Genomic DNA, 15,290 nt, shown 5'->3' on the forward strand with positions numbered 1-15,290 from the left:
CACACCGCGCACCGCGAAACGCGATGATAAACGAACCAAAACAAAAACAGAACACGTGAACAATCAGTGCTGTCATTTCCCAGAACATTTCCGAATTTCGGAACTTTTGAAATTTTCCGGAACTTTTGAAATTCCCGGAACATGCTGGATCTTTTGCATTTTTCGGAACTTTCCTGGAACATTTGTTGTTTTATCGTTCGCGGTCTTTTATTTCTAAACCTAAAAAGTGAAAAGAAAAAGAAAATTAACGGCTTGCGCCCCTCAAAAATTGTCCTGTGTTTTTGCGCTTATTCTTCCTCTTATTCTTGTCGTTTTACTTTTTTGAAAATTTTTTAAACCCATCGCAGATATCTTGTGGTTTACCTTCCCCCTCCAGGGATTTAGACCTCCCCCCGATTTTTCCCTGAATTATGGCCGCCATCCCCCCCCCCCCGGATTTCTCCTACATTTAGACCTCCCCCTTGAATTTCGTCTTTTTCCTGAGTTTCTTCTTCGATCTTCGATCAAAAAATTCCGCATGTCAAAAATCAATAATAATCGCCTAGATTAGGCAGGTATCCATTTGCACCTAATAACTCAGTGTGCCTGCGTGGATTGCGTGGTCTTAATGTGGAACCTCTCTCGAAGCTAATTTCATTTTTTAATAGAAAGTTAAATGAACTGAAAATATTCAAAATTTACATGAAAGTCTGTAAGAATTGCCTCAAATTGCCCCAAACAACATTAGAAATTTCAGAATTTTCCGGGCGAAGCCCCCTCAACCCCCTCACCTAGGAGTATTTCATACCTTTCAAACTCCCTCAGTGAGGGGAGTTCAATGAAGTAAGATTAAAGAGGAACTCGTATGGATGCATAAGTTTTCGGGGAGGATGAAGGCACCACTAGATATGTTCGAGTATTAATCTCGACAAATAATGTAGCACTTAGGTACTTGCTACCTCCAACTTTTACAAGCCACTGAATATAAGCGCGAGCAAACTTAACTTCGTTACACGCATAATGTAAGCGAAGAAATCACGGATAGACTTATAGATCATTTAAGGTGCATTGTGCCTGGCGGTTAATCGTTGAATTGCAAAGTACACCCATGAAACCACCGCGGATCTTTAAATCGGCGGCTATTATGCTGCGTTCAAGGTATAACATTAAAAATTGCATACGATAATAATTGTTCATTTATCCCAAGAAAATTTTTTGGCCTCATTTTAAATTTTATTTTTTATTTTTTTGCTCACAAATTTTCAATCTATAAACTGTGTTCTTATGTAAATTTGTATTTTTGAAGTTCAAGTAGCTGTTCTTCATTTTAAAATATCCATTATATCCTGTCATATCTGCATTAAATACCAGTGCCTATGTTTTAAATTTGGGCCAAATTTATGCATTAAAAAATAGATTTATAGTGAGAATTGCCACTGACTGCAGAGGAAGCGACATTGACTATTTCGTCTTTCATCTTTCAACGTTATTCGTAGAAAATTAGGACAACATTTTTCAAAACATGCTCCGGAAAAGTTCCGATAACTTATTCCGGCAAAATTCCAGAAACCTGCTCTAGTGAAGATCCGCGAACCACTGCTCGTGAATAACTTACGCGTGACGTCACAGAATGACAAGACAGCCAGTAACAGCACGGAGAGCGGTAGAGCGCTGCCGTGATAGCAAAGAGAGCGGTAAGTGCAAAATTTTCGAAATGGAGTTTTCTTCAAAATCCGTCTAAACTCTTTTAGATGAAATTACTGAGGCAGCTAAAACAGCAAAATTCATCCTAATTTAATGAAAACGAGACGTATGTAAAAGCCGTAAGTGCACAAAAAATTACACAGTTTTTTTTCAAGGCAGCCGTAGATGCATGAGAGCCGATGAAAACAGTGCTTTCCAGTAAAGTGCCGCCCTCTTCTGCCAATTTCTAACCTGAAAATGTGTTTGTTGTGCGTCCAAAACGCAACCACGAAAGCATGCAGAAGATGGCACTTTACGGCTGCCTTGCCTAACAATAACCTAGCATGAAAATGAAAAATGCCCTTTTTATGTAATGGAAATAAAATCAGTCGATTTTTAATCATCCATACGATTTCTAGGAGTCTTCCGGACGATTAGTGGCAATTTGACAAAGAACGAAAGCTTCTTTCAATAAAATGATCTTGTCAGATTTTTTTTCTCAGAGAGCCCGTTTTCTCAAAACTTCATTTTTGCACTTACGGCTCTCCTCGCTATCACGGCAGAGCGTACGGATCTCGCACACGGAGCGCTGCGTCCGGGAACACTGCCCCCACTACTGGACTCATTGCATTCCCGTTCCTTGTCGAGGCGGAGCGGCAGCGCTCTCTAAACTCGACCCCCGCCTGCTAGGTTTGGCAACTATGCGAAGCACTGCTCGGAAAGAAATACTTTTTGTAGCGCGTGGAGAAACATTTTTCTTCGACCGGGGGAAAATATTTTTCTCTCATGCGGGAAAAAGAAACTTTTTCTCTCGCCCGAGAAAAATATTTCGCTCCTAGTAAAAAAAAGTTTTTCTCCTCGTTGAAAAAGTTTCGTTACGGAAATGATGCCATAGATATCACTTGAACATTTTAAGAGCAACTAAGGTAATAGTAAATCGGGCTCCAGTAGAACACGTGAGACGTAATAATATGAGTATGTAAATATAGTAGTTAGCAACTACAAAGAATTAAACTCTTATCCAAATTAGGTAAATCTATTAACAACTAGTAAGAGGTTGGTAACGACCGACCAGAAATCACTTGAAAATTTTTAAGAAACCAATGAAGTAGTGTATCGGAATGAAAGTGGGCGTAATAATATGAGTGTGTAATATTAGTTATGATCTAAAATGAATTAAACTTTAAATTAAATCTGTTCATTATTCACAAATAAATACAGTAGCTGGAGGTTGGTATAATCGACGGCGTTTCGTTCCTGAAACTCGGACGGACCTGAACAGAATGAACCAATGGCGTTGAACCACCACTAGTTTTCTTTCTAAATTAAAAAATTATAGCTAAAATTTTGAACGATTGAAGCAGATGCTGGATTATCCGTGCAATAAAGCCCTATTTTACGTGGCGAAATGAAATCCTTATATCTTCAATAGGTGCCCTTTATATAGGCTCCATTACAATCTGCGGCCTTGTAAGCGAGAAATCTGTTGTCAAAGATGGTCATGACTGGTAAGTCTCAGTCGGTTTAGTCGTATTTTTCGTAATTTCTCTTTTAGAACACTAGGAATGTTAAAAAACTGTAAAAACCCGTAGACACGGTAACATGGCGATTCTTTAGGTACCCACTTTCATAGGTCTAAGGTTTACCGTTATCGCGGAGTTTGAGTAACTTTCTCAGGACCCTGGATTCTTGAAATTCAAATTTCCCGGCAAAGTAAAAAGTAAAATTTTCCTCGTTTTGGGTCATTAAGTGCTTATAACTTTTTGAAAACTCAATGGATCTTAATGAAACTCTTCCTCTTTGTAGTCCTAATTGAGATGCGTCCGTAGACACCAAGATCGTAGGAATCCGTGCCGTTGTTTGGACTGCAGTCGGATGGGAACCGAATCAATTTTCAGATTAAGGGAGGTGCCTGTGACTAAGAGTGTCGGCTACCCGTTTGCTATCGGGACTTTAGTAGGACGTCATTTTCCTCGACTGGGGGTGGCTACCGCCACTCTTGACTTTGGGTCTTGTTATAGACCTCATCAGTAGATCACAATCGTCAGTGAGATCAAAAGCCAAAAATTTCAACAATTTTTAATTGGAGTCAAAAATTTTGAGGTCCAATGAGTACCAGTACGAAACTTGCCGTCTTCCTGAGCTGAACGCTCTTCCCCGGCTCCAGTTATGTACTGCCGTCCTGGTTATACATTAGAGCTCAAAATTTTTGACTCCAATTGAAAATTTTGGAAGTTTCTGGTTTTGTTTTCAAAATAGTGTGGACCCATTACTATTTTGCCACCTTTTTACTCAGTTCGGGTCACGTTTGTAGGGTTATTTCCTCTTTTTTTCGTGATTCTAGGGAAAATGGTTGAAAAAATCACATTTTTAAGGCGGAGCTAATAAACTGCTGTTTCACAGAATTTAATCAAGTTTAGGAACTATTGACGTACGTTCTCTAGAAGTAAATTTCACGCTCTTTGCAATGAGCATAACAGGTTTTTTTTTTTCAGATAATCGTGGTTGGAGGTATGAAGCAAAGTTTCTCCTAAAATCAGCAAAAATGCGCCTTTTTTAAGCTAACTTTTGAAGAAAACGTTAATTTCACGACCAAAAGATTAAGTTAGAAAAAACAAAGGGGGTGATTTCGGTAGGAAATTTCCTGCTCTTTCCGCTGTTTTTTTTTTTTTTTTTTTTTTTTTTTTTTTTTTTTTTTTTTTTTTTGTGAGATGAACCGTTGAGGAGATATTTGCAAGAATCTAATCGTAGGTTTTCTCAATTTTGAAAGATTCAAAATGGCGGCGCCCTGAGGACCAGCCAATTTTCCTGAAGTTAATATGGTCATTTTCGGACTTCTTTAGCACCTAGGAATCGAAAAAAATTGGTTTGGTTTGAAGGACAGAACCCATGTTGACCAGTCTAATATAAAGTAGATCAAGTTTTTGAAAGCAAGGTGTATAAACAATAGGTACATGAAAAAAATAAAATAAAATATGGACGGATAAATAGTTATTGAAATAAATTAAATGAAATAAGAAAAATGATTAATATAAATTGATGAAAAATGGATTACTGAACATTTTGGGAACATTATATTTTTATTTAAACTTTTTTTAGGGGTTTAGAATACGTGAAAAAATCTTAAACCTCAAGCTAAAGCCCGTAAGGAACTGATGATCTCTAAAATATAGCAAAATGCAATGGAATTTTTTTTAATATTACTTCCTGGTCCCATAATTGAGCAACATTCTTTTGACTTTAAGCCGCAGGTATAAATTAAATTTTATTCAATGCACAAAAAAGTTTGGAAAGTAAAGTAGATGGAAAAAATGCTTAAAGGAAAATTCACTCACAGAAAAAATGTCAACATGGATTTCAAAAATTAGTAAGGCCACAAAGGCAAGAATAAGAAAAACGTCTTTGAACATATCTATCGATCAACACACAATAATAAGACGCCAACCGAACGTTTCCGACTTTCTCCAAATATATACTGAAGGTTTGGTGCAAATTACCGAATGATCGGTGTCCATTACCTTAAAAGTTTGGTGATACCTTACCGAACTCGGTTGGTCGTGTGTTCCAAACGCCGTAATGCCGCACGGTTTACAAAACCCAATTCTTAGATTTGTGCCACCGAACAACCGCATACCGAAGGATTTGGTGAAAATGACCGAACTTTTTTTTCAGTGTACGAATTTCCCACGAAATGAGCCAATTGGGGACTTGGAAACGTAATACTGAACTAATTTTGAACTAACTGAGATAGTGTTGGGGCAGAGTTAGGGGAAATTGGCTCATTTCGCGGGAAAATCGTATGACCTTTGAAGTGACGTATTTGGGGGTCCGAACCCCCCCCCCCCCCCTTAAAATTAGTTTTGATTTCTGCAATTTTTACTTAAAAGCTCTTAACATTTGGTGAATTTTTCCCGTTTAATTTTTCTCTTTGCGAAAATTTTAACTTGAGTTATGTTTTTTGAAAAATCGACCCTTCAGAGATCAAATTTGACCTTTTACCTTTTACAACTCGGTCAAAAATTAAAATATTGATCTGCGGTTTGCACCGAAATTCTTAGTTTTTAATGTTCTTTCCAATCATATCACAAGATAGGGGTTACCTTTTGAAAAACAATGTTGGCCACCCGCCCCCCCTTTCCCCCCGAGGGAGGGGCAAAAATGTTGACCTCCCTAGAAGATGGTCCTTTTTGAGTTAGAAACATTTTCGTTTTTCTATCCCTGACCGTTCAAAAGTTAGAGGGCGGAAGCGGGTCTTTTGGAACATCCTTTATAGAGTGATCGGTAAAAATTCAATGATCACAGGCAACAATAAATTGCTTGTCGTGCATACAGCGTGTCTACCAGTCAATGTTCCTCTTCTTGAATTACGAATATCATTAAAAAATGTAAATAAGTTGACATTTTTTCCTTTTTTCCATTTTGCCTTTTTCCTTTTTGCCTTCCTTCCGTCGGATCAAATGGTCGTTTAGAATTAGCATTAGGAATTAATGATGTAGAAGTAGTACCATTTAGTAGTATACTTTCATGGTGATAAATGTAATTTGATTGAAAAACTATTTTTAGTAAACTTCAAGAAAATAAAACGCAAAACCATTCACGCAAAAAACTTCTCGGTAACCAATGAAATTACCAATTTTAATGGGGTTTTCCCTCCGGAAAAAAGGACTTGACAAAGAATTTTAAATTTTCGTTCAGGCTCAGCTTCTAAACGATCCTGAGGTGACGTCTCCGTGGTGACAGTTATTGAATATCGGTTCTCTCACCAACATATTATTCCTGTTGGACGGATTGGGTTTTAGATAATATTGTAATTAAAATTGAACTTGTACTTATGTATCACATCTTTTATTTCTTATCAACAACAACGAACGGACAACGATCACCAGTCATCAACTGCAGTTGCAACGGCGCCAGATACGAATTTACGCTCGTTACTTATTCTAACATGCCTCCTGAATTAGGTATCGGAGGGAGAAACATGTAGATGTACAAATTCACATTACAATTTCATAATACAATTTTAAAAATTATCACGGCAATGTACTAAAATATTTTAACAAAGTTTACAGTAAAGAATCAGACGATTTTGTTGAGATTTTTGTGGAAAAAAAAACTAAAAGAATAATTAAAACATTCATTCGGAGCTCCTCATTCATACCAAAATAAAAACAAAATACTAAAATCTCTCTGATTCTTGAATTCACAGCAAATTTATCATTATTTAAGCATGCCTCCTTAATTTTGGGGTGGATTCATACAAAACTTGATTACCTAATACAAAGCTGATAAAGAACGAAATTTTACAAATAGTGCTCTTCCTAGGGATATGGTTAAGATATCTGCAATTTGATCATTTTTGGAAATTTTTACGATTTCAATTAATTTTTGGGATACATAATTACTGACATAATGGTACCTGGTATCAATATGTTTGGAGTTTTTGTGGAAACGTCCATGGTTACCTAATTCAAAAGCGCCAGTGTTGTCTTCATAAATAGGGATAGGTGAATTAAAGTTAATTTTTAGTTCTGACAGAAGGCCATTGATTGGAAGAATTTCTGAAACACATTCTGACAACGCAGAAAATTCGGCATGAGATGATGCTAGTGAAACAACTTTTTGTTTCTGCGATTTCCATAAAATAGGAGTGTTGTTCAATCCGACTAGAATACCTGATGTAGATTTTCTATCTAGTCCATCTGCTCCATGATCGGAGTCAACAAAAGCGTCTAGAATTATATTGGGGTTTCCATTAAACGTTAATTTTAAATTTTTTGTGTGATATAAATAAGACAAAATTCGTAGAGCATAATGGACCACTAGACAAGGTACGAATTTAAGCATTCTGATACATGTTTATTAACTAAAATTTCACGTAGAACACGACTCGCGCAATGAAAATTACTAAAACCCACCCCTAACGAAGATATTAACGTTTTTATTTCACATTGGTTACGAGAAATTTGAACTGCCTGCTCATAACAAACTCAAAGCTCTGCGTGAGTCAAATCGCGCACTACAACGGTTTCGGCAATCTTCTCTATCGAGCAATGTTCATTTCCCATCATATGTTGTTTAAACTTTAAGCAATTTGTTGTAGCTGAGCCAAAGCGTCAAGATTGAGGTTGCCAGATTTTTATATCGCAGAGACTCTCATGATAAACGTTTAGCGCGCGATGTGAATCACATAGAACATTGAGTTTTCATGAGCGGGTGGTTTGAATTCACGCATCAAGAATCATTGAATATCTTCGTAAAGAGTTGATTTCGGTAATTTTCGTTGTGCGTATCGTGTTCTACGTGAAATTTTGGTTAAGAAACATGTATCAGAATGCTGAAATTCGTACCTTGTCTATTGGTCCATTGAAATGAGTTTCTGTACACGAGTTTTGGAAACGGCTAAGATAGTTGACAGAATAGGATATATCTGGTCTGCTACCTGTTGAAATATACAAAAGAGTACCGATGAGGTTTCTATACACAAGGTTGGAATTTTTCTTTTCTCCATGTTCTATTTTTAATTTCTCTTCCATGGGAGTATTACACCTTTTGGAATAAATAACATTAAATTTTATTGCCGCTTTTTCAATGTAAGATTCTTGGCTTAAAGTTATAGTTTGAGATGTTCTGTCATGAACGATATTCATGCCTAAGTAATCTGTTACTTCCCCTAAGTCTGACATACGAAATTGATTGGTCAGTTTAGCTTTTACATCGTTTATTGCACATAAATCTCGGCTAAATATGTAGAAGGATATCATCGACATGTATGATTAAGTGGACAACATAATTTTTTGTTCTTAATACATACAAGCAGCAATCAAATTTTGATGTATAACAAAATTAATATTTATTGAACGTTTCATACCAATCACGAGGGCTCTCTCGTAATCCGTATAACGCTTACTTCAGTTCCAGGACTTTATTCTCTTGAATTTTGAATCCTTTAGGGGGATGGACATAGACTTTGCCTTTCACTTTACTGTTTAGGAATGCGGTCTTAAAATCTAATTTATGAATGAACCAATCAAAGGAACAGGCTAATGCTAGAAGGATTTTTAGAGAACAAACGCGTGCTACTGGTGAATAAATTTGGTCATCAATTTCATTTATTTGCTGATAACCACGAGAGACTACTCGTGCTTTGTATTTCCCGTTAGGTTTGACACGATACAACCACTTAATTTCTATAACTTCCTGGTCTTTCGGAATATTCACAATTTTCCAGGTGTCATGTTCTTTTAAGCTTTGGAGTTCTTCATCCATGGCATACTGCCATTCTTCCACTTGGGGACTAGTTACAGCTTGTTCATACGTTAAAGGGATTTCAACGTCGCATCTGTTGGCAAAAATTGGATCTTCTATTAACCTACGGGGTGCTCTAATGATTCTTCTTGGTAGAGTTGGAGGGGGTGGAGGTGTGGGTGGAGTTTGAATTACATTTTGAGTCTCATTTTCATTATTTCTATTCACTATTTCATGTTGGGTATTTTCACTATTATCTCTAAAAAATAAAAATTCGTTGTTTTCCGTGAGATTTTTCTCATTTGATTGTTCCAGTTTAAATATTTATTTTCACTTTTAATGCAAGGGTCGGAATTTTCAATAAATTTTACATCCCTACTTATAATTACTTTCTGGCCGATTAGCACTTTATAGCCGTAGTCAGAATATCCTAAGAGAATACCTTTTTCCGCTCTTGGATCTAATTTTGCAGATTTCCTTTTTTCAATAGGAACATCCACAAATACAGTAGTACCACATAGTTTGAGATTTGAAATATCTGGTTTTTTTCCAAAAAAAATTTCGTAAGGCGTTTTTCTTATTTTTGTATTCGCTAATGATCGATTCCCTAGATATGCAGCTGTTAAAATTAGTTCTGGCCAGAATTTGACATTGACTTGTGTTTCATTCAGTGAGCAACGGGTGCGAGCAACAATTGTACGATTAAATCTCTCTGCAGTCCCATTAAGTTGATGCGTACCTATAGCTAGGGCAAGGCCTAAGATAGATTCCTTTTTCTTTAATAAAATCCCTAAAAGCATGATTGATATACTTTGTGCCATTATCACAATGTAGCTATTTGATTGATCTGTTTGTTAGATTTTCAACTAAGTTAATGAATTCAATAAATTTATCTAAAACTTCACTTTTTGATGTTAATGTAAAAACTACTGCAAATTTGCTGAAGTCGTCAATAAAGGAGATAATGTATCTTTCTCTTCGATAACCTACTGGGTTCATTGGACCATTTAAATCCGTATGTACAATATCTAAAACATTATTTGCACAAGTGCGCTGATTTTGGAATTTACTGCGGACCATTTTACTCGTTAGACATATTTCACAATCAAGGTGTTTATTCTCCAGTTTCTTAGGGAGGCCATCAGCTAGTTTTAGATTGACCAACGTATTTAAATCAGAAAAATTTATATGACCTAGTAATCTATGCCATTTATCTGTATCACTGCCAACAGTATTTGCAGTAATTTCTTTTCGCAGAATATGATTTAAACGAACATTACAGTGCAACTTAAAAATTTTTCCACTTCTTTTTGCTACGCTAGTTAGTTCATTTTGGAAGTGAATTTGGGCACAATTATTATGGAAGTTTACAGTATAACCATTATCTGCAATTTTTGATACACTTAGAAGATTTTCTTTCATTTTTGGAGCACAAAATACATTACTCACAGTTGTTTCGACTTGTTGGCCATAAACATCACAAGAAATTACAACTTGACCTACTTTGTCTGAAGTTAGCTTATTATCAATTGCTACAGTGATTTCGATTGGGTCTTCCAGGATTGCAAATTCTGAAAATAAACTTTGATCATTGATAATATGGTCACTGCATCCGCTATCAAGTAACCAATACATAGATTTTTGAGACAGGGGATTTTCTACAGTTAATTGGAAGGTGTTTACCTCTAAACTAGTGGAGTTATAGGCCATAAAGCTATGAGAGTTTTGATTTGAGAAATTTCCTCTGCGAGAGCGAGTTGAGTTATTTCTGTATCCTCGGGATGGACTTCGACCTCTAGAATTGGATGGTGTTCGGTAGTTGGATGGGAGTGAGTAGCACTCAGCAGCTGTATGATTTGGTTTGAAGCACAGTTGACGTTTGGCTTGGGAGTCACTTGAATACTGTCTTTGATTGTTGTAGTTGTGATAACGTGGACCTCTTGGACGCCTGTGGAAACCTCTGGAGTATGGGCGACTCGAGCTTGATGATGATGCAGGTTGGTTTGTGTATCGACTAGAATTTTGATTAAATTGGTGCATATTCTGTACTTGAGAGCTTAAAGCTAAGGAATCTTCAGGATCTTTGCGAGCATTGAAAGAAGAGAGAACTTTTTGCCTAATGTATTCAACGTTTTTATCAGCGTCTGGGAGGGCATCAAATACATCAGTTAGATAACACATGCTGGGTGGTAAAGCTAGAAGAAGATAGCTCAGTTTTTTTCCCTCAGTGATACTTTTGCCAGTTGATTTCAGTTCATTTAAGGCTTTTTCAAAGTTAGAGAAGAAATCTTCAGGTTTCTCATTTTCTGTTAATTTAACTTCTAAGAGTTTGCGTTTTGCGTTCACTTTCCTCGATGTACTATGTACGGCGTACAAAGAGTCAAGCTTATATATCATACGTCTTGGTGTTACCTCTTCACTAATTATCTCTAGTTGAGAGTCTGCCACCGTGTTGATCAGGAAATTTGTCGCTTTTGTCTGCATCGATTGCCATTCTTCTTCGGTTACTCTTGCTGCGGGTCGTGCATGGAGAGTGATTTCTCTGTGACATTCCTTAAGCTCTAGAAACTTTGTGAGACGGAATTTCCAGTTGGCGTAGTTCGTGCCCTTGAATATTGGAATTTTTATGAAATTTTCTACATCCATAATAATTGTTGCGAGTTGCGACAAAGAAAAACGATCAGGCAACACGAGGTTAAGGAGTAGGAGTACGTGTATAGGCACAACCGGCACACTACGATGTTTTTCGACATGCGTTTTGAATAAACTACTACTACGACGCGGAGTATTTTTTTTTACTTTTTGAACACTTCCCTTGTTTGTTACTGAATAAATCACGGACCTCTGCTACCATGTTGGACGGATTGGGTTTTAGATAATATTATAATTAAAATTGAACTTGTACTTATGTATCACATCCATTGACGTATAATACAATCTAGACCGCGCATTAGGAAATTTCGGCAAGACTAGAGTCCCTTCAGGCGAGACGATAGGCAACCCAGCAACCGCAGTAAGTGTACCGACCGAGACGATGGAAATGCCAGTCTTATCAGTGCCATTACCTGATACGGGTACACTTAGCTCGTATATCCGGCGGTATCAACTAGGCTGAAGGCGCGTCCTTACCCCCCTAGCTTTCTTACCTTCCCCGCCTAAAGTCGGGCCCAATGCGCGGTCTAGATTGTATTATACGTCAATAGATCGTATTCGATACATCAAACGGGTGAGATTGTATCGATATCGATTGGTTCAAAACATAAACATAGCCTCAAAAGTAAATTCAGAAATCTGAGAGAACGGATCTTTTGAAATAGATTTTTTATTCTTTTGAGTACCAAATGCCAATGCAAAGTGAAATTGTCAGGAAATTTCTCATTTTCAGCTTTTCCAATTAAAATCCTTACAGTTTGGTTTGAGGTTATGTTCTATTGTTTTGAACCAAACGATACATCGAACCGTTATCGAATACGGTCTATGATCACTAGAGTCCCTTTATACCCAGAGTTAAGACAACTCGATTATCAGCTGACTGGCAGCCGGCCTTGGCTGGCCATGGAGGCCGAAACGAGTGCACCCAAACGAACGACATTGAGGGATAAGGATCAGGAATCCTGCGATGTCTGTCACACAAAAACAACAACATCAACAAATTGATGAATTAAAAAGAAAATGAGATTGGTTTGTGAATAATTTCTTAATCTATTTTCATTTTGGACCAATGGAAATAACAATTTACTCTTGACAAACCACAATTAGGTAATATTTTCATTATTCTTGTTCACATTCGAGGTACCGCCATCTTGGTGCACTCGTTTCGGCCTCCATGAGCGAGAACCAATCAGAATTGGATTTTTTTTAGGCCACTTTCAGCCCAACCAAAAGTGAGTTGTCTTAACTCTGGGTATAAAGGGACTCTAATGATCACATCTTTTATTTCTTATCAACAACAACGAACGGACAACGATCACCAGTCACCAACTGTAGTTGCAACGGCGCCAGATACGAATTTACGCCCGTTACTTATTCTAACAATTCCGTTAGTCACGCAATGACATCTGGGGGATGTCGTAAAGCTGCTTAAAAATACATGTTAATACCAAGTCTCATAGGGAGTTTTACTTTAAGGCAATTTTCCGAAATATCCCCAAGATCTGGCTACAACTCTTCGCAATCTTCATTGGAGACCTTAAAAGGAATGCAGATGGAATCCCCTCCAACCCCTCACAATTTGTTCGTTGAGCACACGGATTACCTATTCATGGTCAAGATAAGCTTCACATGAGTAATTATAAGTTTTGTGATAAAATATTCATATAAAATTAATAGATATAAAGTTGTTTCATTTCAATATAAAGGAATCATTATAATTATGTGAACACAAATAATACAATAAAGAAGTGTATTCACTCCAAGTTTTCCATGCAAATTGTGGGGCAGGTAGTCATAAGTAATGCCCATAAAATTCTCTTTATTGACCAATAAACGTAGGTAAGGAGCGAATATTCACGTATAGCTACATTCAAATCAATTTAAAGTACCAAGGGAAAACCGCACGGCGACCCAAGAATGTCCCTTGCAATCCGCCTCGTTTGGCGCTTTGTGTGACGTTAGAGTACCTGTATAGCGAAAGTATGGACAGATCGCTTCATGGAGGGCTTAGGGCCCAAAAGTGCAGCCACCCTTCTAACCACCTTCTAACGCTCAAAATTTCACTGCCAGTCTGTAGATTCCAATTCTAACGAAAGTGGCTAAGAAAGTACATAAATGAGCGTTCTTCTACAAAAATGAGCAAATTAATGCGAAAACTAAGTCAAATACGTGCTTTATAAACGATGGGTTGTAACAATTGTATTAATAAATCGCTCTGGATAATTGTAATTCATAGGTTGGCTGCATTTCTGGGCCCTACCTTTATTCGCGGAGGCATCGGTGAAGGCCTGATGGATTTTCGGAATTCCACATATGTCTACACTCTCGCTATACAGGTACTCTATGTGACGTATACGATTTGTATCGGTTCAATTTTTGGAGACAATTCGTAATGTCACAGTGGATAAAGGAGTCATAAATCTGGACACATTTCTGTATCATTAACAGGGCTTTTCTTTTATCATTCACATTCAGCTCATTTCAAAAAAGATAACAATCAACAGATACCTAAACAACTTATCGTACAACTTTACTAAGTGCTGCGATATGCTCTAATAACTATTATTCCTATTTTGAACACTACCACCGTAGTAACATTTTATCTCAAGTATGATTTCCCCATGCTGAATCGCACAATATACCTTTCGATAGTTAAAATAAGGATATGCAATTGGGACCCCTTTAAATATCTTCTTGCCTTACGCTGAGATCACGATTAGGTTCAATGTTATTGGATAGATGGAACGCATAGGGTATTTTTATTGCCTGGAAGCATAGTTGGCATTTAATGCAAATTACCCGAAGGACGAAAACATTCTACTTAAAAATGGTATAACATTTTCCTTACCATGAATCGGAGTTGGATTTTCCTCGGCACTAAGAGTCTCCTCTCCACTACTGTCCAATTGATCCGCCATCATGCCTGCAACTAATCATTAGATGGACGTTTAAAAGAAGGTGTACCATCAGAAGAATATTTAAGGAAATTCATACTTCGATATACGTTTGCGTTATGAATACCTACTGAAATACTAAGACAAGCTGATAGGACACACGCAAGTGGCAGAGATCGCGATAAGTCACGCTAACATCGTCAAATTATCGCGATTATAGAACACATCATGCAAATTGCCTATTCACCCATTAGAAGGCGCAAAAATTATCGCGATATTTTGCGATAATAGCGCAACATATTGGAATAAAAGGGGAATGTGTTGCATTATGACTTATGCTGCAGCTTGCATAATCTGTAATAACCTCAAATCGAGATAAAATCATTTATTGCAATTTTTCGGGCACTATATTTTTTTAATGTAAATTATACAATATTTTGATCAGGAGGAAAATACGGCGTTTCCTTTCTTCAACTCCCCAGCTTACTTAAAAGAGGAAAACACGTTGGGTCAAAAGAATAAATCGTTCTCTTAAAATTATTAAACGGGGCGAACGCATTCTGAGAACGTCCGTTGCCTCTTTTCAAGTCATCAGCTTGATTGATCAAGTAAAATACGGTGCGGCAAAAGAGGAAACCAGGATCCTTAAAATACGTAAACGGGCTGAGCGCCTTCCAAGGGGGAAAAACCAATCAGCAATACGCTATTTGTCTTATTCCAAGCACCAACTCGCGGAATGAAAGAAAACACGTTGCTTCAAAAGTGGAAACCAGGTTCCTTAAAATTACTAATTAGAAAACGGGGGGAGTCCTTTCCGGGGGAACGGACGCGATTGGT

The 15,290-nt window shown here is 37.2% G+C and overlaps 1 protein-coding gene across 9 annotated transcripts in view; it reads right to left on the reverse strand.

Annotated features, from left to right (window-relative positions):
* The window catches only part of PsGEF (Protostome-specific GEF), a 516,326-nt gene that overhangs the window by 302,300 nt on the left and 198,736 nt on the right, over positions 1–15,290 (reverse strand). For all 9 annotated transcript variants that reach the window (XM_072297125.1, XM_072297127.1, XM_072297130.1 and 6 more), the window contains exon 10: positions 14,408–14,488. In XM_072297125.1, the coding sequence (XP_072153226.1) occupies positions 14,408–14,488 (81 nt within the window). The remainder of the gene's footprint in view (positions 1–14,407; positions 14,489–15,290) is intronic.

Source organism: Bemisia tabaci, chromosome 2 (genome assembly GCF_918797505.1).
Source record: "Bemisia tabaci chromosome 2, PGI_BMITA_v3".
NCBI lineage: Eukaryota > Metazoa > Arthropoda > Insecta > Hemiptera > Aleyrodidae > Bemisia > Bemisia tabaci.